The sequence below is a fragment of the Pelecanus crispus genome, chromosome 10 (genome assembly GCF_030463565.1).
Source record: "Pelecanus crispus isolate bPelCri1 chromosome 10, bPelCri1.pri, whole genome shotgun sequence".
Taxonomy (NCBI): domain Eukaryota; kingdom Metazoa; phylum Chordata; class Aves; order Pelecaniformes; family Pelecanidae; genus Pelecanus; species Pelecanus crispus.
The window spans coordinates 14,873,105-14,895,194 of NC_134652.1; the positions used below are offsets into that span (position 1 = coordinate 14,873,105).

At 46.6% G+C, this 22,090-nt stretch overlaps 1 protein-coding gene across 2 annotated transcripts in view; it reads right to left on the reverse strand.

Moving 5' to 3' along the window:
* Window positions 1–8,348: 8,348 nt before the first annotated feature.
* NEURL1 (neuralized E3 ubiquitin protein ligase 1) overlaps window positions 8,349–22,090 on the reverse strand; it is a 169,129-nt gene continuing 155,387 nt past the window's right edge. For both annotated transcript variants that reach the window (XM_075717826.1, XM_075717825.1), the window contains 2 exons: window positions 9,960–10,106; window positions 8,349–8,635 (listed from right to left, as the gene is read on the reverse strand). In XM_075717826.1, coding sequence (XP_075573941.1) covers window positions 8,394–8,635; window positions 9,960–10,106 — 389 coding nt within the window. In that variant the 3' untranslated portion in view covers window positions 8,349–8,393. The remainder of the gene's footprint in view (window positions 8,636–9,959; window positions 10,107–22,090) is intronic.

Here is a 22,090-nt window from a genome sequence, read left to right on the forward strand (position 1 = left end):
TAGTCATCCCAGTAAAATTGAAACCCAGAAAAATAACATTTTTTGCCCTTAACCTTTACCTTTTGCCATTGATGGCAAGAGTTATTATTAATGAAGGGTCAGATGCCCCAATCTGTCTAGACTGGCACAAAACAGAAGACCTTTTTGTGACCGGTCCCTGAGTCTGCATGTAAACATGGTAGATTTGATGCAGATCAGAGTACTAGTTTACAAAGATGAGTAACTTCTCTATGGGCCAACACAAAAGATGTATTATCAGTGGGGAAAACATAGCTCTCCTTTTTGCCAAGTGACCCTGTAGAAATGTCCCTCAAGCTTTAGCACAGATCAGCCGGGGACCTGTGATGATTTAGCTGATACGTACGGTACTGTGGGCCTGGTACTGGGACTGGGACGATGGAAGTGTGTTTCTGTGCCAGTGAGAATTAATGAAATGATCATAGCACAATGTTTTCATTGCTCTAGATTTGTCAGTGGGGGAGAGACAGTTGTGCAAAACATTATCTTCCCCCTAATCCACACTTGCAGACTTTACTTGACTTCAGTGCCCTGTCCAGAACTGGTTTCAGAGCGGTCCTTGCAGTTATGTCGTAGGGCCAGGTGCAGTAAATGGGGGTTTGATTCAGCCTGTGTCTGCTCATGTCACAGGCATGGGTGACTGGGTCAGGATTTTGTTGCCCTGTGTGGGACAGGGGCCGCACTTGGGGTGCTGCCCTCTTCTCCATGACTGCTGAACGGCCACGTGCTGTTCCCAAGTGCTTGCTTGGAGAACTGCAAAACAATGTAAAGCAATTGAGGTTTGGGGGTTTTCCCTGAAGCAACACATTCTGAAAGAGTGAAGTGAAAAAAAATGTTTGTTTGGAGGATTTTAATTGTGTCTGTGCCTGTAAAGGTGAAAACTGCATGGGTCACTCAAGGGGGAGTGAGAAACACAAATTGTCTCAGGCAATTGTGCATGTGAAGATGCAGAGCAAAAACTTCAGATTGCTGTGCCTAAAAGTAGATCTCAGCATTTATCTTTTTTTATCTCGGCATTTATTAGAGCTGGTATTATCTTGGAATTGAACAGCATTTAATAATAGTTAATTAAGACCGCTCAAAAGCTCCTGGAGGAAAAGACAAGACAAATTGGGCTCCGGACGCTTGTATAGGAGCAAGTTGCAATAAATGTAAAATACTGCCAGGTGCTTTATGAACTTAGTTTTTCTCCTAGGATTGTCACAGATCCTTGTGACTGTATCCTGGCCCACACTAGTGCACACAACCTCTGCAAAAATTCATAGCCATGCATCTGTGATGGCATATGTGTATTGGAGAAGATGAGCCTAAAAAGAGCCTGGAGTAAATTATGCTCGGTAAGAGCTCCTGATTTGCGTGTTCCAGATATGCTGAAATAACTTGCATTTAGACAACTTCAGCTTCTTCCAGGCATCTGCCATCACACACCCTGACAGCACGCAGGTGCTGCAGTCTGCTGGGCTTTGGAGGGTGGCAGGTGCTGGCGGAAAGGGAAATCAGGATGCACACTGTCATTGCCCTTCCTGTTCTTCAGCCATGCCTGAAGTCAGAGCTCTGCCAGGCCAAAGCAGGATCAGGCCCTTGGCACAGTGTTTGCCCTGTCCCAGAGGGCTGAGCTCAGCTCTGCCAAGCACTTTGAGTGATGTTCGCTGGTGCTGTGCACTGCTGCACAGCAATGATGCTCTCCTCTCCGTGCGCGCGGGGCCAGGGGAGGTTGTGAGGGACTGCCAGAGTTTGAGGGCTCTTTTCTCAGTTATTACAAGTTCTTGCAATGTGAACCTCTAATGTTTTCAAAGACTCAGGCAGAAAGGACTTGCTAAACAGACTGTACCTGTCATCTCCCAATTCACTGAGTGCTTGGACCAAAGGTGGTGCTAAATCTGATCTTTGTCTGTAATATTTATATTTTGTTGGACTTCTTTTTAAGTGTTTGATAAAACAGATGCAGTGTCCTTCTTACATGAGAAATTTAGTCCCAACTTGGGACATGGCAAAACTCACTGGACCTTCAGGGTCCAGAATTGTTGCTTGTTAACATTTGAGCAGGCTTGCAGTGTTCTGGGGGGAGGTGGGAAAAGGGTACTCTATCTTCAAATGCTTGCAGACTGTAAGAATTGACTTGTGATTTTTTTTGTTTGTTTGTTTGTATTTTGTTTACATTGCCTCTTATGCCCTAAGGAAAAATAAATTTTTGACCTTTTTAATTGTGATCCAGTTGGTTTATTTTGGTTTTTTTCAATTTTTTTCAGTACTGTTTTAGTTCCACTTGTATTTGTCAAACCACTGAATTTAGCTTTCCCAGAATAATTTACAGCTTATGTGTACATACAATTGCAAATTTCAGCTTAGGCTTAAATGGATAAAAGAGGTTCTCTTGTCCCCTGGCCCTGAGTTGTTATTGTATGCTGTATTTTTGTCTCTTTTCTAATCCACCAAGTTTTATGGACTGCTCGCCTCTGCCCTCAAACATGAAGACCTTTTTGTCTGTGTTGAGCAAGGCCTTAAGGTTTAAAATACTCTGTCAGGATGTTTTTTGGAGAGGGATGTCGCATCAGATCCAAAATAAGAAGAAAAACATCCTTTTACATGAGTGGCCCTTGGGTTCTGTGATAAAAGGGTGGCTCCACAAGTTGGGATAAGCCCTTAACACCCCTGTGTGCAGGCTGCAGAGCAGGCTGTGCTTGAAGACAGGATATTAACGTCTGATCTGCTGACTCCTCTTACCCAGCTTTGAAGGTGGGAGGCCCCAAATAGCTCAACAAGTAGTTGTTCTTTGCTGTGTGAAGCAGCAGACAGGTAAAACTGAAGAGTTTCTCCTAATGGATCCTCACTCCTTATGCGGGACATCTCTCGGGCATGCAGAGAGCAGTGGATTAGGGGATATGATGGGGGAGTGGGTTGTAATAGGGGATGTAATAGTAGAGAGGAAACAAGGTTGTTCTCTATCACTTCAGGCCCCAACTTGGCTGTAGGAGCCCTCTATGAAGTAGTGTCCGCTTCCTTGTTGTCTGCTAGCAGTTTGCAAATCTGCAGATAAAAGGGGTCATGCCTGGTGCGTGGCTTCCACCTTGGAAAGCAGGACTGCAGAGGGGTGTTGACCCTCCCCAACTTCTTGTTCCTGCAGCAGAGAATGACCTCGCATGAACGCATCCCTCATTTTAGCATGGGGCTATGTCTTTGCTCCGTGATGTGGCACTTCACAAACATCCTGCAGAGAAATGAGACTCACCCAGGCCCTGAGATGAGCCAGCTCTCATCAGAGGCACCGTGTTTGCTAACAGTGCCCATGAGATGTTCCTCCGTTCTGGTACGTAGGCAGGTGATGCAGGAGGAGTCCTGCTTGGGCATCCCAGCCCTCTGAAGGATGCCAGGAATTCGATCTGAGGCAGCACACAGTCCTCGGCATTTTAAGGCACAAACTTAGTGACAAGCGTGCCTGGGAACTCTTGCCCTGTGTGCAGAGTGAGCCAGCCAGCTTAGGGTTGAAAGGGTTTTTCTGGACTGGTGCAATCACCATATACTCATGTATCCCCACCTATGTTGTAACCCACTGTTAGTTGCTCCCTTCATTCCTCATTTTTCCTCCGAGAGCCACCACCAGAGCTGTGCTGCGCTCAGAGTAAGTTTCTCCGGTCCTACTTACGTGTATTTGTAGTATTGTTGTAAAATCAACCGGGGGGAAGGAAGGAAGGGGGGGAAAAAAAAAAAAAAAAAAAAGCCCCTAGAGGCTGTGTGCCGTGCCGGTACGGAGCACCAGGTGGCGATGCTGGACCGGCTCTGCCGCTCCTGGACTGCTTTCGCAGCATCTTCCTCCCTCTCTCCTTCCCTCCTTCCTTCCTTCCTCCAGCTCCTCCTGGCCCCCCAGCGCGGTCCGTGGGCTCGGCCCGGGGCTGTGCCGGCGCCCGGGCAAAGCCTGGGGATGGCCCCGCCTGAAGCAGCGGGAGGGCGGCGGGCGTGCGATGCCCCGTCGCTGGGGTAGGTCTGCGCTGCGCCACGCTTGGTCTTGGAGGAGAAGAGCTTGGGAGCGATGGTGAAATTGCAAATCTGGTTTGCATTTGGTGAGCTGATGGGGATGGCCTGGGGAGGGGGGTCGGGGCAGGGGGACTTCAGCGATGCTCAGCAGACGGGGGGGGGGGGGGGGGGGGGGGGGGGTGTGTGCAAAGCTCACTGGGGCTATTGCACACGGCAGCTGCAGGAGGGAATGAACAGGCTGGGCTGTCAGAGGGGAAGCATGGGGGTACCTGCCCTGGTCCCTCTTGCTGATGCCAGGGGAGGGAAAGGTCTGAGTTTGTCCCAGAGTGTTAGCACTTCACTTGTCCTAACATGTGGCAGTGCTTGGGCTCAGCACATCTGGCAGGGGCTGTCTGGCAGGTCAGTGTCCCCCGTTTCTAGGGGCAGTCTGTCTTGTGCAGCTCCTGAGCAGATGAGGAAGCTCCCCATGGCTGGGATGTGGCCAGGGAGGGCTGTCCAGACCCACTAGAGTCCTCCTGTCCCCGGGAAAGCAGGAGCTGGGCACAGCTTTTGGAGTGCAGCACAGGGGTGTGCAGACTTGCCTTGTCCCAACAGCTAAGAGCTCCTCAGGGTGGTGCTGGAGAAAGCTGGGTTGCAGAAGTGGTTTTGCTTTACCCAGCTTGGAAAGTTGTAGGCCTCTGGGGAGCTGTTAGAGTGGAATAGCTTCAGCTGAAGAGGCTGAGGACACCTCTCCTGGGATACCCCTATGCCTTACCAGATGGAGCACCCACACTGAGAGAGAAGATGCCAACTCAAATACGTCCTGTGATAATCAGAGAGAGTGATCCAGCCAGTTTTTCATCTGCTGAATAATTAAGCAAAAGGATGAGGAAGAAATCTCACATGGCTGTGCTGTAGGTGTGCTCCTGAGCAGATCCCTGCAGCAGAGGAGCTGTTGGGTTTGGGGGGAACTGGAATCACTCTGGAGAATCCAAACCCCCTTTGGGTCCCTATGTCCCTTGCTACATGCTGAGGAAGCAGCTGCATCTTGCCTCAGCATCTCACTTGGCCAGACCACAGCTTGTCAGTGGGCCTTCTCAACATGTTGCTCAGTTCAGGGCTGGGATTCTCCTGCCTGTCTTGTCTCCACAGAGCTGCTGGGGGGGCACCCAGCTGTATTGCTACTGCTCTGCCTAGCTCCAGCCCCTTACCTGGCCCCTACCAGGCTGAGCAGCATGGTCCTGGGTTTCCTCACAGCACGCTTTCTCCTTCTTGAGCCGGTAAGGTCTTTTTTTTTTTTTGTGGTTACAGGCACTCAGGAGAGACTGTGCAAACAAGGCAATGAGAGGAAAGAAGCTGTGGCTTCTCTCTGGGGAGGGTGTGAAGAGGCTCAGGAGCATGGGGCTTAAGCTGCAGGAACATGGTTAGCCCTCACTTTTACTTTCGTGGCTTGCTTTATTCCTTATGTGTGTATGGGGTCCATCAGGGGCCTAGCTGTCAATACCCCCTCATCCTCAAGCACTGAAGGAAAGCCTGAGCTTTGGCCACCCAGCTCCCCCCAGGGAAGAAGCTCTTATGCCACCATTGCTCTTACCTCAGCCTCTCGCCACGGCACTGCTCGTTGTCTTTTGCTACGCTTGTGGAAATGGTAAATACTCAGCTGCTCATGCTGCTGCAGGATACCTAAATCAACTTTATTCACAATCACAGTTATCCAATTTTTCACAATGACTTATTCTTCTCTTTAAACAGAACACAAAACATCTTAAAGTAAAGCAATGAAATGCAAATGACACAAGAACACAGAGGTACGTGGGAACCTACATCAGTCAAACAAAACAAAAGGTTAGGATTGTTGTTACTGTTACTGCTTTTGCTGTTTTTTTTCTCCCTGGAGAGAGCCTTGCTCTCCTCCTCCCTGCTCATAACCGGAGGACAGCTGATGCCGCGAGCAGGACTTAACCCCAATTTTTGAGCTCGGATGCTGGGGGATGCTTTTAGCTTCTGCTAACTCCTAGAGTTTGGTCCACAGTAAAACAAACACAGTTATATATTAAAACACTTGAATTTGAAAGGTGAAAAGGGAATTCACACCACTGCACTGGTACCCATGGATGGAGTTTCTTGAAAAATAAAATGTACCCCTTGACTTGCCCTGTGTGGAGGGGAACCAGTCCCACTGGCACGGTGAAGGCTCGGGAGGCTGCTTATTGCACGTTTCCCCACATCCACAGTTTTGACACCTTCCTAACCCTTAGGTTCCTTCTCTCTGAAATCTTTGCCCAGGAGTCTGTCTAACTGCTGAAACAGGCTCCCTGTGTCTGCCGGTCACAGCTCTGTCCTCAGGCAAGCTGGAGGCCGGCTGTATGCCTGCAGGCTGGCCGTGCTCCTGGCATGGCTGCTGTGACCCCCCCGGACTCGTGCCAACCCAGCCTCCTCCCACCCCCTCAGAGAGGGCCTCTGGGCACACGGCGCTCCGGGGCTTTTGGCAGCCAGCCTGGAGGGCAGGGCAGGGCTGGGTTAGGGGTGTACGTGAGAGGTATGCAAATAAATAACGTAAATCCCTGTAACCAGAATATCAGCATTCAAGTTAGTACTGCCCGCTGGGGGTGGCTGCAGACCCCCGTGGTAGGCTGCAGTGATGGCGGTGCCTTTGAGAAAGGCTCTACAATGCGTTCTCCAGCTAGTAGCCTCTTTTTTCATTTCCTCGAGAGGACAGGGTGAGGACATGTTTTCCAGGTGCTCTTGGGAGCAGCCTCTGTGAGTGCTCCTTCACCCACCTGCTGCCTGGGCATGATGCCCGCTGCAGCAAGCAGCTCTGTGTATTAAATGCTTTTATCCCTATGCCACGCTGTTCCCCATGTCCTATCAGCAGCCATATGCTGCGGCACAGGAAAAGGCTCAGCAGGAGCGGGTGCAACTCCATGACCTTCCCCGGCCTGGTCTGGTGGGCAACATGGCGGGGTGAATGCCACCGGTGCTGTGCCCCAGCCTTGATCACCCCTCAGGGCCCAGACACTGTCTCTTCCTCCCACATGGCCCTGGAAGGCAGCAGGATGGGGCCGGAGGGGAGACAGGCAGCTCCTGCTGCTGCAGAGCCACCCTGCCCGGGCCCAAGAGCCGGCAGCCCTGGGCCAGGCCGGCAGCCATGCAGGAGCAGTGGTTGTCACAGCAACCATGGGGGTGGCCATTGCAGATGCCCACCATGGGGACAGCGGAGTTTCCAGCAGGGGCAGGAGGGAAGGGGATTTATTTAAATAAATCTAAGCAAACCAAACCCCTCAAGCTATTTTTTTTTTTTTTTTCTTTCTTTCCTCTCTTCCTAACATGTAAGGATAGCCATGTCCTGCCAGCGGGCTGGCTGTGAAGGGCTGAGTACCACCTGGCTGGTTTTGTCTTAAAGCACAGTGATAAAGTTACCAGTAAATGAAACCTGCAGACATATGGGTTTTTACATTCTTCCCCAGTGGGGTTGGGGTTTTTGTTTCTTTTATCTTTTGTCTGGATGGTAGGGGGAGGAAAGACAAGGGAGACACATCTCCCTCTCCCGCAGGCCCATGGGGGCAGAGATGTTGCCAAATCCCTCATGCTGCGTGGAGACCATTCGGGGCAAGCCACAGCAAATCGGTGGTGGTGGGGTTTGAGAGCTGCTCATCATGCAACAGGATGGCGACAGGAGTTGGCTGGATGCTGCTGGGAAGGATCAAGGCCAGTGCCAGTGTTGGCTGCCAAACCCACCATGAGTGCTTCCACCAGGCAACAGCGAGGGAGGACTGGGGGGACAGCCACGGGGCTGCTCTTCTGCCTGTGGACATGGCATGGGTTTTTGCGTCACAAATCCTGAGTCCTTTTCTGCACTGGCCCCAGCCTTTCTGCCGTGAATGCGCTTGCTGCACCTCATTTGCTGGGTCAAAGCTTGCCTCGCTCCATCCTTTCTAAGGGGCTTTCCATGGTCAGGCTGGTTGTACGTGGAAACACGTTGCTTGTTTCTCCTCTTCTGCTAAGCTGTCCTCTGCACACGGGATGTTTCTGGAAGGAGATGTGTAGCACTGAACCTTTTACTGCTTGCTGTCCCTGCTAAACATTGGAGAGTCCCCTCCGCTGTGCCTGGTGTAAAAAAGGGATGATTGCACCAGCTGTTTGGGGTTTGGTTTTTTTTTTTTTGAGATAAAGTTTAAAATCCACAAGGGAGAGTAGTCCATCGCAACTTCCCTGACACACTGGAGTTCAGCCCCAGGGCTTGCTTGGAGGATAGAAGAGTAGCATCTAAGCTTGTCTCATCTGTTGTCCATGGAAGAGGGGGTCAGGGTGGCGGTGGGTGATGGTTTTTGAATCTCCTGGATGATGAATAGAGACCAAGACCTGTGTTGTTTCACAGCTTCCTCCCCACCTGCCCAGTCCCCACCACAGCATCTGCTGCTGCTCTAAGTGCTGCGGTATGTTTTGATGATATCTTTGATGGCCCGTCTGCAAATGGGGCAGCAAGCGTTGGCCATCTTCTTGAGCTTCAGCCCACACGAATAGCAGAGACACATGTGTCCACAGGAGTAAATGACCGTGTCTACCATGTTCTCGTAGCAGATGGTGCATTCATCTCCCCAGGGCCCTGAGACGGACGGGGAGATGGGTGACTCAGGCAAGCTGATGGGAGAGTTGGGAGGTGTGCCTGAAACACAAAGAACAGGGTCATTCATGCTGCTTAAAAGGCTTCGTGACATCCCAGGGTAATTTCTGCCCTGAAGCCAGCTACACAGGGAGGAGCTATGCCCTAGCAGAAATGGATGCTCCAGGATCAGCGGTCGTTCCTGTGACCTACTGTCCCGCTCGCTGAGCCCTGGTTCATGTGCCAAGGCTCAGGGCAGCAGAAAGGCAGCATCTGCTGGGATCTGCTGCCTACGTGGTGCAAACCAAGAGGCAGCTGTTCCCACGCAGCTGGAACAAAGAGCACTTTCACATTTTCAAACCACTGTCTAAACATTAACAAAGGAGGAAAAATCAGGAGGGGTGGATCAAGCCATCTGCTTTGAAAAGGGAGAGGCCAGGTGGCACACGGTGGCAGCAGCTCCCAAGATAAGCAATGCTTCATCTCTAGGGTCGATCCAGGGATGTGGGACCACAATGCCTGGCTACAAATTGCCCTGTGTGGATCCTTCAGGACAGGGGTGGGGTGGTACCCGCATGGACAGCATCTGGCTCATAGTGGGTATATTGCTTTGAGAGCTATGAGGGGCTGCAGTAATTATGCTCGTGGCACACCCATAATGAGGCTTCCCCAATGAAGCCAGATGAGGTAGCAAGATAATGAGAAAATTTCTATTTTTTTCCCCCAAAACCCAGTCACCAGTGATTAGACTTGACACTGATAGGTACCTTCAGCAAAAAACACTCTTGGTTTGGACAAGAGTCACAAGGACTTGCTAAGTTATATATCCCATCATCAATGCCTTGGGATCATGCAGGTCCCTGGAGTTTTAAAAATGCTGCAGAACAGCCTATCATTTTCTACTGCATGTAAATCTCACTGGTATTCATTGGCATATTAGAAATACTAATACTGCCTTTTTCTGAAGAGGGTACTGTAGGTGTGTGTGGAGAGGGAAAGGAGGGCAGTAGGCACACCCATAACTGCAGTCTAACCTAGCGTGCAACGTGTCACTGCCACACAGCTCTCCAGAAGGAGCTGTGCGTCACAGGGCCATGCACATAACAGAAACCCTGCTGCCTCCCTTGGGACCTTTCATGATGAAAAGGGTTGGAGAAATATTGCTGTCTAGGCATCTAAGTGGCTTCCACGTAAAACAGACTGAAAATAGACTTTGCAGAGGCTCTCCCTCCCGGAGGGAGCTGACAGGAGACTCTGTTGATTATTGTGGTTTTAGAGTCCTTCTGGGAGACAAGCCTGAGACCTTGAAAGGAGGCAGTGCAGGAGCGGGCAGAGGGAGGCAAAAGAAAGGCGGGGGGGGGGGGGGGGGAAATCCCACCACACTTACCACTGATAGAGCTGCAGAGGGGGCCAGAGCCACATGTAGACAATATGGGGTCAGAGACGCCGCTGCAGAGGACAGTGGGGGAATTGGGTGTTGATGTGGGCGAGCTTGGTGTGGACAGCCCCAGCCGCTCAGCTAATATGGTGGAACCTGCACCATGAGAAAAGACACCCACAATTACTTTCAAAAATTGGGGCTGACGAGGCACTGAGGATATTTGGCAGGGGGTGCAGCTCTCAGCACTTGTCAGGATTTGTGTCTCATCAGCATGAAATCTAGGGAAGAGATAAAGGGGGAAAAAAACCCTCATATGCCTTTTTAAATGCTAGCAGCTGGCCCTGAAGAGACATAGAGCTCCCACAGCCCCTGAAATTTGCTGGAGCTCCTTTAGTCATCATAAACCTTTGTTTCTGCCCTTAAATATGTCTCAAGTCATTAAGTGCAGTTACTTTCCTTATGGTTTCATGCTCATGTGCACCCTCAGTACTATATCCAGCAATGGGCTTGTAGCCAGCAGAGGACACAGCCTGCAGCAGGGTGGGCTGGACTCCAGCACAAGACCGTATCACCTTGTCAAAGCACTCTACGCTAACCCAGCGCAAAGATGCATCATCTCAGGCTCTGACAAATTCATGCAAAGTCATTCAAGGACTTCCCAGACACAAACACAAAGTTTTGGCAATCAGGAAAACTTAGCTCTGCTCACTGCTCTGTTGTAGGGTGGCCTCTGTCAGAGGCAGGGATAGCAGGTGAGGACAGAAATCTGGGTAGAAACCTCTTCAGGCCAGCCAAGAGACAAAATGCATTTGGCTCTGGGATGAATAAGGACACCTCTCCCTCTCACACAGGAACGATTTCGCTGCTTTCTGCATGTCTGGATGTGATGGCTCAAGAGTGCAGAGCTCCTTCAAGTCCCTTCTAGGCATCGCCAGCTCCACCACCTCCGGCTCTCACTGCCCACCATTACCTCTGTGTTAGTGCCAGAAAAGCCAGCTCTGCCCTACAGCCTGCTTGGCACCCTCCCTCTTGTCTTAGCCTCTTTCTTTTGCTGTTATAATAATAAGTCTCTTAAAGCCCCTTCCAGAAGGGAAAAAAAAATGGGAATGCTTAAAACTCTAGCTGCTGCAAAAGTTTTGTAGGGGAATTTCATTGTTAAAGATGCAGCCTGGTCTTCAGTAAGACAGTGGTGAGACAGTGGCATACAAGTGCATGAACCAGGGTATGGTTCTTTGTGGTAAGAACTAGTTTGCCTGTGATTTTAAAGTTAAAGTTTCTAGTTCCCCAGCTATGAAGACAACCAGGGTAACTCCAAATCAGAATTAAAATACTAAGACTTCTTCATGTTACCATATAAGGAGTTGAGAGACACAGAGGGTTTGGATCCGCAGTGTCCTCGATGAGTCGGAGACTACTCTCCAGAGAAAAAGCAGCAGTAGGAGGCCAGGAAAAACCCTGGGCACCAGAAAGGTCCTTCAGTTGCTATTTGCAGAGAGGTTACCGAGCCAAGGAAGACCACACCTGGGAAGCAGGGACTCCAAGTGCCAACTGTGGATTGGGCAAAAAAAAGCAAAAGCACAGCAGCAGCCACCAATGCCAGATTCTCCTGCACTTTTTAGCAGAACAGGACTGAGCAGCTTCGTGTAGCATGGGAACTGGGGGGGGGGGGGGGGGGCATGTTTGGGTCAAAATCTGTTCTCAGGACTGCGTACAAGAGAGTAAGTAATTCACTTCAGCATTCAGTCCCTCAGTTTTACCCCTCTTCAAATGAGGAGCACTTTGCTCACAGGCAAAATCTGAAGTTGAATTAGCCTCTCTAAAGGGCTTTAGGGCTCTCACACTTGAGATGCTGTAGAGAGGCACTTCCTTTATCACACAGACAGGAGCTAAGGCTGGAGTTTAGCTCAGAAAATATGCAAAGAGAATGATACAGCCTCTAATGGCAGCCGCTAGCAACGGCCCTTCCCCTCCAATCTGACAGATGACCATAGCAGAAAACTTGCCCTGTGGGTAACACACACTGTAAACAGGCCCAGCAGGGGCACAGATTTCAGCTTGTTCACTGCACACGGAACAAATATGAACACTGAGCAGCTGAACAAGTTTTTCAAGCCTTCCCCCTCCTCCCTGCAGCCTGGAGACATTTCTTCCATTCGACTGACACACAGCACATTGCATTTCTAACACCAACCTGGTCATTTCATTAAATGCAAAATAAAGACTATTAAGAGCATTTTTATCCAGGCTAATAAGAGAATTTGGAGGTGTCACTGAGTATGAACTGATGAAGCATGCTGGCAGCAGTGCAAACAGCCTTTCCACAGTGCAAGGCAAGCTCGTCAGCGCAGAAACCACAGTCTTCTCTGGTTGTGGCTGGTCTGAGTCCCAAAAGGGCCTTACCCAAGACCCAAGGGCCAGCACACACCTTCCCAATTCTTTCTCCTAACACAAGGCACAGCTCTTGACTTCTCCAGCATAAGTATAGAGCTTTGTTTAAGACAATCTGGGTTCCCTACCAGACAAGACACACTTCTCCCTTGGTGACAGAATAATCAACATAAGACACATTACTCACGCTGTTAATATATTGCTGGATGGTGTGCAGATACCATGACAAGGAGCATGGAATGAGATCATGTGCAGGGTGGAATGAGTGTGGCCAGCTTGGCTTAACTAAAACCAGATACATGTGCTCAAGGCCAAACATGCTCATTGTGTGCACAGAGCTCCCACCAAGAGCTAGCTTTCAAACCATGATTTTAAAACATTAAATAATTCTAAATAAATCAATTTAAAGAATGATTTAGAAACATTCTTCCTCTCTGTAAAGCCCACGAATAAATGGTCTCTGCTGCTAACTTGTCTCATGCTTAATCTCAAACACACTGGAATCACCTTTAAATGGATTTTGAATCAATTCCATTTGCTGTTTTATCTTTGCAAAGTCCAATTATTAGCAAAATGCAATGCAGATTGACTCTTTCCCTGTACTTCTGTCATCACTCTGGGAGAGGTGCAAATAAACAAACCTGTATGTTCACCCACAAAAGGAAAGAGAGTATTATACTTTCAGTAGAAAAGAGTATTATCATGGAATGTACAGACAACATCATGCCAGGAAGGGCTGCTAGTACGCTAAAGGTTTGAATTACAAATTCAAAATGGTCTTGCCAAACTGGAAATAGGATCAGAAATAAATGGGATGGTATTCAATACAATCAAATGCAAAATGCAGCACTTAAGCAGAGATAATCAGCTACCCAAATACAGGACAGGGAATTAGTCCATTCAATTACAAATACAGCTGTCCTACAGAAAAAGGCCTGGGGATTGCTGGAGGTCACCAGATGATCATAAATCAACAATGCTGTCCTGTTATGAAAAGGTTGCGCCAATCCAGGGTCATATGAGGCTGGTTAAGGACCAGAGCAGGAGCCTGGAGGCACTGTGGTACCTCTTTCCCTGGAAATACTCAGAACTCAGCTGGGCATGGTCTTGTGCTAACTCGGAAGTTAGCCCTGCTTTGAGCGGGAGGTTGGATTAGAGAATTCCCAGGGGTCCCTTCCAACCTAAAATGTCATATGATTCTATGATTTTAAGACAGCAACACTTTTCACAGGCTGCTAAAAGCAGAGCAGAAACAATCTGTTCTTCATGAAAGTTCTGGATAAGACAAGAAATCATGGGTTGGTTTCGGACTCCTAAGGTATTCAGGTTAGACATTATGTAGATAGTGAAGCACTGTTAAAGCAGTCAGACTTTCTAGAGAAACTATGGCATCTCCATCACTAGAGCTCTTTAAGAACAGGAAGGTGAAGTAGGTAGTCTCTTGAGAACCCATCCAGTATTTATGAATTTTATGAGAGTAGTTATCTGTATCCATAATTGCCCTTTTATAGAATGTCCTAACTGTGACCAAAATACAGCAGCTGTGGCCCTCAGAGATGCTTTTGGCTCTCCGTGTCTATTGTGGTGAACAGGGTGGTTTCCCAGAACATTGCAATCCACTCTCAGGGGATATCTCCTGAGGCTGTCCCAACTTTTAAGCACACATCTTTTTGCTCATCTCTCTTAATGGCAGCTGTCTGGGGAGAGCTGTGCTGCTGAAGGCCAAATACAATGTCAATACTCCCTAAAAATACAGAAAATTTTCAACTAACTCTCCCCCTTAATTATTTTATAAAAGTATTATTTCTACATTTCTTTCTCATAACAAAGTGATTATGTTGACCTGCGTATTACTGCACAGGCCACAGAGAGAGTATTGGGAAAAAAAAACACAACAAAAAAAACAGGTGGAAAGAGCAGTGTGCTGTCTGTATTCCCCTTCTGAGCATGCCTAGGGGAATTTGTTATGATGCAAGTAAATCCCCAGGGCATCTCTGTGGCCTAGAGCAGGGAGTAGCTGCCATGAATCTGTTCTGCAGCTATTCCCGACCCATTGCTAGCAAGCAGTATACTAGGACTCCCAGACTCAAACTACAGCTGAGATGGAGAAAAAAGTAAAGTAATGCCAAAGAGCATGTTGCTTCCTTATTACTGTTGACTTTGGATCACTGAAAGTTAGGAAACTACCAGTTTAAGGTGTTCATAACACATTTCTTAATATGCTGTCTATTCTTGAGAGAGGTGATAGAGGGACAGGGCCATTCCTGGGACTCAAATAATGACAACAGGCTGAACTCCATCAGATTATGAAAAATGTCCATCAGCCACTGAAGGGTACCCAGTAACTTCTTGGGATTTGACCAGGGCATTCCTCATATTGTCCCAGTGTGGGGAGGAGTGTTCCTGTTTCTAAGGAGACAAAAGCAAGACTCTACCCATTTTACTAACTCTCTGTCTCCCTGTCTTATCCCTTTCCCCCTCAAAATTAAACACAACATTACATAGTCCCATTGCACTTTTTCAGATCTTAACCCAAAAGGCCTGCAAGCACAATGTTTCCATCAGAGCACTGCGACCGTGCTCGTGGAAGTCTTGCAGAAACCAGGCTCCACAGGCTGAAAATGCGTGCTGCTTTGAAGTGTAAATGTGGTATTGCATAGTCTGGAGACTTTGCTTTTAAGGAAGAAAAGAAACAAATGAGCAATACCCAGTGTTTTCTGGCTGCAAACAGGAATAAATACCATGATTTCTTCCCCCAGAATGCTTCACTCACACCCTGCTACTTGCATTACCTGTCTAGGCTCTTAATGACTATGTCACAAGCATAACAAAAATAATGTATAACCACTCAGTCTGCACTCCAGAGCTATCCTTTTTTTCCCCACTTTGAACCCATCCAACTTAAACTTTGTTTTTGCTGGCTTACAGGATGCTGTCAGTAAATAACCACTACTGTCCAGTTCACAGCTCACATAGTCTGATCATCTTCACCTTTTTAATGGGCTTTCCTTACCCATACCCATCTAAAGGACTATGCCAGGATCTTAACTAAACATTGTACCTAAAAGACAAAATATGTGAGCCTCCTGCCATAGTTTCTAAGGGAGATAAAGTCTTATGCAACATACTGACTTGCCCATATGCTGAGTGTCATGTGGAGCACATTGACAGCCCCTTTTCTTTTTGTAACACATTTGCTGCATAAATAGGACAACTAATAAAGATCAGGTAATTACCAATAGTAATCACAGATTTTCAATGTTGTTCCATCCATCCACAGGTCCCAGAGCTTCCAGCACACAGTGGAAAAGATTAGAACAGCTGCTGAAATCCGGCTGCAGCCTTCAACTGGCATATTTAAGGGTGCTCAAGAGAGCTATGCACTTCTCATACATTTCAGTCCAGTGAGCACTGGGCGCCTGACAGTCATAGTCATTTAGATGCCTTTCAAAACTCTCAACTTGATTTCCCTTTGTTAGGAGCCAGATTTTTAAGCCTATCAGCTAAAATAATTCCCCTATCTCATAAACTGTTCGATATCCATTTTCACATTTAACACTCTCAATGTATCAGGGCCATTGATTTTGTTATCTAAATAGGATCAAGGTTCTTTCAAAAATCTGGCACAATTGTGGGTACTGAGCTCATGCGAACATCTGCTTACAGAGGTCCGTCCCATAACACGTGGGCTCCTGCAGTGTCAGTCAGCCGTGATGTTACTGAGACTGGATAAGGATAGCAACTTAACCCTGTAAAGAGTCATATCTTTGCTTAATGTACCTACTACAGATCTTTGGCTTTATAGTACCACTAGTATGTGAACACCCTTGATAAATAACAATGTGCAAGACTGGTAGGACTGGGACCTCAATTTTGGTCCTTACTATTATTTTACTGGAAAATCTCCTACATAAGTCTTTTTTTTCTGCTCATGGATGTAGTTTGTGTAGAATTTTCCCACTTTATTTTTAACTCTATTCATCCTCCCATTTCAGAAAAAGGTAGAGAGATACTTTTAACGCTTAGAGAATGCAGACTGGTGGAATTACACAGCTATTTCACGTATTACAAGAGCAAAAGCCCTATTGAAGATGCAGTGGGGAACCTGGAACAGTACGCTAGTAGTGTGTTCCCTTGACCTTGCAATCAAGTGGCAAGACACAGTGTACTGAGATCTTCTGGGTATTTTCTTCTGTCTTCTCCCAGGAAGAAAGGTGAAGTTTCTTTCTTTGTTCCCCAGGCAGATGTCAGACTAACACCTCTGCCTTCACACTGATACTAGAAACCTTGGTATTCCATCAGTGGCACATCCACTAAAAGGTGGGGTTTACCAAGAAAAACTTTGCAAGAGCTAAATCCTTCCATGTTTTATTTCAGTAACAGGTTTTCACTAATGCAAATGTTGCATCAGCTGTAGGGAGCGCTGCAAATACCAAACATGGTTTCAGCAAGACGCTCTCAATACTACAATGACAGCCCTACTCACAACGTGTTCTCTGCTCCAAAGAGCAGCCAGATACATTTCTGCACATTATCACATTTTCTTGCCTCCAGCCAGGGCTGCAGGAGAGCTATTCTGTCCCTCAGGGCCGCTGAAGTCTTGCCCAAGAGTGACTTTTAAATCCATCGTGCTAAAACAAAGGAACGAAGCACCTGTTGCTGCCTGGGCACATGGTAGTTAAAGATCAACAATAATGTCAGGGAAGGAGATAAGCATATCCATCACTTCTGAATGCTGTAAAATACATGTATTTACACAGCCATTCATTATGTTCCCGCAGTGATGGGAACAATACTGCATTGACCAGAAACCAGAGCTTCCTGCCCCTTGGGCTGGATGGTTTTTGGCCAACCATGCTCTCAGAGCCCAGTCACTATGCTGCAACTCATCTTTGCCTCTCAGGTGAGCAGTTGATGATTCATGGGGTTTTTTGCATTCAAGTATTTCCTGGGGGATTTTAAAACTGTTCCAAACGGAACAATATTACATTTTGTTCCTTACAGGCCCAAGAAAACACAAGGGATTTTGCATTATGCTACAGAAATGTCCAGAAATAGGTCAAAAAAGCAGCCTGGCAGATTTTGCATGCAAAGCCGTAAGACCTCTGTTTGCACATGGGTGTCAGACAACTAGTGTTCAGGGAAGTAAGTTAGATCCAAACCTCATGGAGAACAACAGTTCAGACTTTCATGTGGATCAGAAAAAGGGTGTACTTTACGGTTTCACTGGAGCATTGCTGTCTGCTGTGTCCAGAAGGGCAGCAGGGCACCAGCACATCCGTTACCCTCCTGCAGTCATATGCACACTCCAGTTAAGCAGGAGAAATATGAAAGCTTCAGACACCACAAAAGCTTTTCATCCAGCAACTCTCACAGCCCAAGCCCAATGTGCTGTCTGAAAGCAAAGAGCACAATGCAGACTTACAAAGAATCTTTCCTGACCTGATAGGTCAAGTTCAGCAGCTACTCAGCATTTCATGCTGCAAAATCCTGAGGGTGTGGACACCATGCAATGAACATCTAGCTGAACTGAAGTGAAAGAGCCTCTAACAGGGCCCCATCTCTCAACCTGAGAAACACTAGACCAACAAAGCACCCAGACAGATACTTAGATTAATAAGAGGTAAAAAAAGAAGTCTGGATTGAGTACCTGAACCACATGAAAAATGAGAGTTGGAGCTTTCGTCTTGTTCAAGGAAAACAAACCAAAAAGCCCTCTAAAAGATCACAGATATTAATTACCCTGACCAAAATTCTTCTGTTCATAACGGCACCATTTTCAGCTCCATCTCAAAAAGGCCATTTGGCTCAGAGTATCTGGGAGCCCACAGCCAAAGTGGTTCTGTGAGCAAAAGGGAAACTGCTGCCTAACCCAGCACCTCCAAGCTCTGTGCTTCTCCAGGAAGGGCGTGTGTAAATAAGGTGGTGGATGCATACACGAAACAAATACTTTCACTTTTCTTGGCCAGCACCACTCTGAATTTCTGTGGGACACTCTGCTGGATGAAAAGGCATCTGACAGAAGGAAAAGAAAGAGTTTAGTCTGCTATGTCACTCTCACAGTAGCCAAAATAACTAACTCATGCCAGTGGTAGTTCAAAGAATAGGCAGATTTTAATCTGTCCTGACAGACAAGTTGCAATTCAAAGAGGCTGGTATATGATCCCATATTCTGTATATTCACTGTAAGCAGACAAAAGCATTATGAGATAAGGGAGATCTATACATCACTTACTATGAACATCTCACTGCAGCCAGGGATAGTTTATTATCCTAGTGATGATAATCATTTCTGCTCTTGTGGAGGACAGTGTGCAGAGGACAAAACATTTGCAAGCCCTGGTGGCTTTTGCATAGAGGAGGCCTGCTTGCTTTACCCAGCCTTTACCCAGATGCTGGCTGATACCTCAGTACACAGGCTAGTGTTCACTGACTTACCCGTGGCAAGTGTGCGTTAAATTATGCGATGAGATCTTTAGCTGGCTGGTACAAAGGTGCCACAAGCAGGTATTAGCTCTGACATTGCTGACACTGACCACAAGGGACAAGCATTTGACTGCATCCAATTCTCCGTGACTGTGCAGTTTTCCAAGGCACAAGTTGTTAAGCAACCTGTCCTCTCTAACACAACGGCTTCCCTTTGTGCTAATTCTCCTTTAAACAATGAATATAAACCAGGACGTGAATGGAGAGGCCTGTGCAGTGCTAGAATCAAGCCCAGAAGTTACAGACACTGTAAAGCTCTTCTGCAGCTCTTACAGCTTAACATCAGTAATGTGTACCTCACTTGCAATAAAAGATAAAACCATGCATGATAGGACGGTTTATGAAGAGACATCAATTAATACAAGTGGATTTCTTTCCAAGAGGCACTGAATATTAACTCTCTTCCTTCCCCCCTAGTCTCTAATGCCATAAAATACCATGTACCCTGCAGCACATAGGAACTCCAGGCAGTTGAAGGCCACACAACACAGGCCTGTTAGATCCCAATCAGCTTAATGAGTCCATTTTCCGTACAAGTAGGAAATATTTCCAAAATAATAATAATAAAAAAAATCGGACGATGAAAGTCTGGGGCACTTCTAATTGAATGCTTGTTACAGGAAGCAATTCATTATATGCGCAACAATGTTATGCATTTATCAAGTTTCTTTTGTACTGTATTTAACTCAGCAATTTCCACGTCACTGGAATGAACCAAGGCAGAGAAGGATCAAGTTCCCAAATGGGTAACTTACTGGCCACATCTGAGATCAGAGATGAAGGTGTCTGATTTACTACTGCAAAGAACTAGTCAGCTTCTTTCAAACAGGAGAAGCTTATAAATTTAGAGCTGGAGAACCAAAATCCTGGATTCTCCCTGCCTGTGTGAGAGACTTTTCTACAAACTGTACCGGCTGTCTGCACCATGGGCAGTGTGTATAACAACTGTACACACCAACGATCATTTAAATATTTTGCATGCTCGCTGCAGTTAATTGTATGTGCAAAGTAAGTATATAACTGCACCCAGAGTTGGGAACTTTTTTGGAAGAGACAGGTGCTCTGCCATGGGATGTTGGAGTTCTGGGACAGTCGGGGGCAACTGGCCAGCTCTTCCTTCCTCGCCTCCCCCGTTTTGAGCCCACTGACCAATTTCAGAAAAGTCTGAAAGAAGGATGGAAACTTCAGCAACAACTGATTTCTAAATATCTTGCAATGGGCAGCTAAGCAGGAGCCCCAACTCAATGCTCACGGTAAAAGAGGCAGGAGAGCTTAGCCCACACATGCTCTGCATTTATCCAGCATGGATGTGAATACAGACTTACCCACACCAAATGCTGACTCTTGGCCAGCATGAGGAGACATCCAGAGAGCTGCAATATTGTGCAGCTGTTCTGGTGGGGCTGGAGTTACTGAAGTCCATGGATAGAAAGGACACAGCTAAGTTGGCAACTCGGCTTCATTAGTATGACTGTTGATGGAACATGTTATTTCATTGCTCAAAAGAAAACTTCAATATTAGTGGAACAGATGAAATTCACAAGGGAAACCACACCAAAAAGAAAAAATAAAGGAGATGAAGGCAGATGTTTTACATGCTGGTGATTCACTCTGAGACAAAAGAAAAGGAAAGAATATCCCCAACCATTTGGATCCCCAAATACTAAATATATAAACTTATTGCTGCGATAGCTCCTCCAGACATGAGTCATACATTTTAAAACCTTATGGGGTCGATGATTTTAACTTCATAAATTAATTACACCTCCAAAACCAGACCAAAACCAGACCAATGTATCCAGACTGGCTCATTTCAGCCTCTCAGAGCTGTCGATAAAACTGTGAGCTGAAATGCTTACCAGCAAAAGCTGAAAGCAGTAAATCAAATTTAATAGGCTGGTTTTGTGGACTGTACAGGAATGATGCCTGAAAAAAACCAACCCCAGCCTGAACTAATGGGATTCCTAAAGAATATGCAAAGACTGTTTCATTTCTACATGCCTAATGTTCTGGGTTTCTGTTTGGTTGTCCTATGTGCATAACCCACAGAATTTCTGAATTAAGACCAGCACTTTACATATAAAATATTTAGAAAGGCTTCCAATCCTGACAAAAAGATCTATTGCCTCCCTCAATAGCTGGTTCCTGTAGTTAATTACCCTCACTTATGTTTAATTTAAATTTGTATCCCTTCATTTTCTAGCAGCTTGATATTTTTTATGCTATTCTCTGCTACATTAAAGTGCCCTCCTCTTTCATTTATCTTCCCTCCATGTGGTCAAGTTGCCTTTTAACCTTTCCTTTGCAACAAATTGACATCCTTCTACCTCCCACTACAGATGACTGTGGCCTCTACAGGGAACAGAGGTGTTTGCGTTTCATTTATTTTCCTTTTGCTGGGGTGACATAAAGAAAAATAGTGGTTCCAACCTCATCTTTATTCTCTGCTTTTTTATTTCTCCTACAGCAAATACATTGCCAGTATATAATGCCGGATTGACAAGATGGAAACAGAAGTCAGAATTCTTTACTATCAAACCAACCCCACGGTGCCCCCCTTTCTTAGAGAGTTCTGTAAGACTATCAGCCTGGGTAGAGATCGTCTCCCCTGATATTTAGATTAGGAAATAAATGTTGTATCCCCAACACTGTGGAATAACTGTGGCCAGCAAATGTCAGCTTCTGTGGTAAAGCCACAAGCAGAGAGACCTGAGCTTGGTCCCGCTCTGGGTCAGGACCAAATAACTAATCTCAAGGCATGAAATGTAGTATCCAGTGTTCAGTACCCTGAGGCATCTTGTTCTCTGAGTCAAAAATAAACCTTCTTTAGGTGCAAGTGTGGCATTGCTGCTCTCTGCCTTCTCCATCCTCCAAATGAAACAGAAAAGCTGGAGAGGAAGCAAAACCAGCAACTTTCATTTCATTTTATAGTCAGCTGTAGTGCTGATGTTCCCTTAACACCGCATAACATTACTTTGATTAATCTAATAATAGTATGCCCCCAGAAATAGAATGACATCTGCTATTTAAGACTGCAGGTTTGGTACAATTATGCCTCTTGCAGTATTTGTGTCTCATTTCTTTCAAGGATATGGAACTTCACTTTTTCCATTAAAACTAGAAAAAGATGACTATAAACATGTCTTCTCCTGTGATATAAAGCTCCAACTACAGAAGATAGATCACACAAAATTACTCTTGTTTGCATTCTGAAGACAGAGCTTGTCATTAGAAAGATGAACACTTTATATTCTTCTTACATT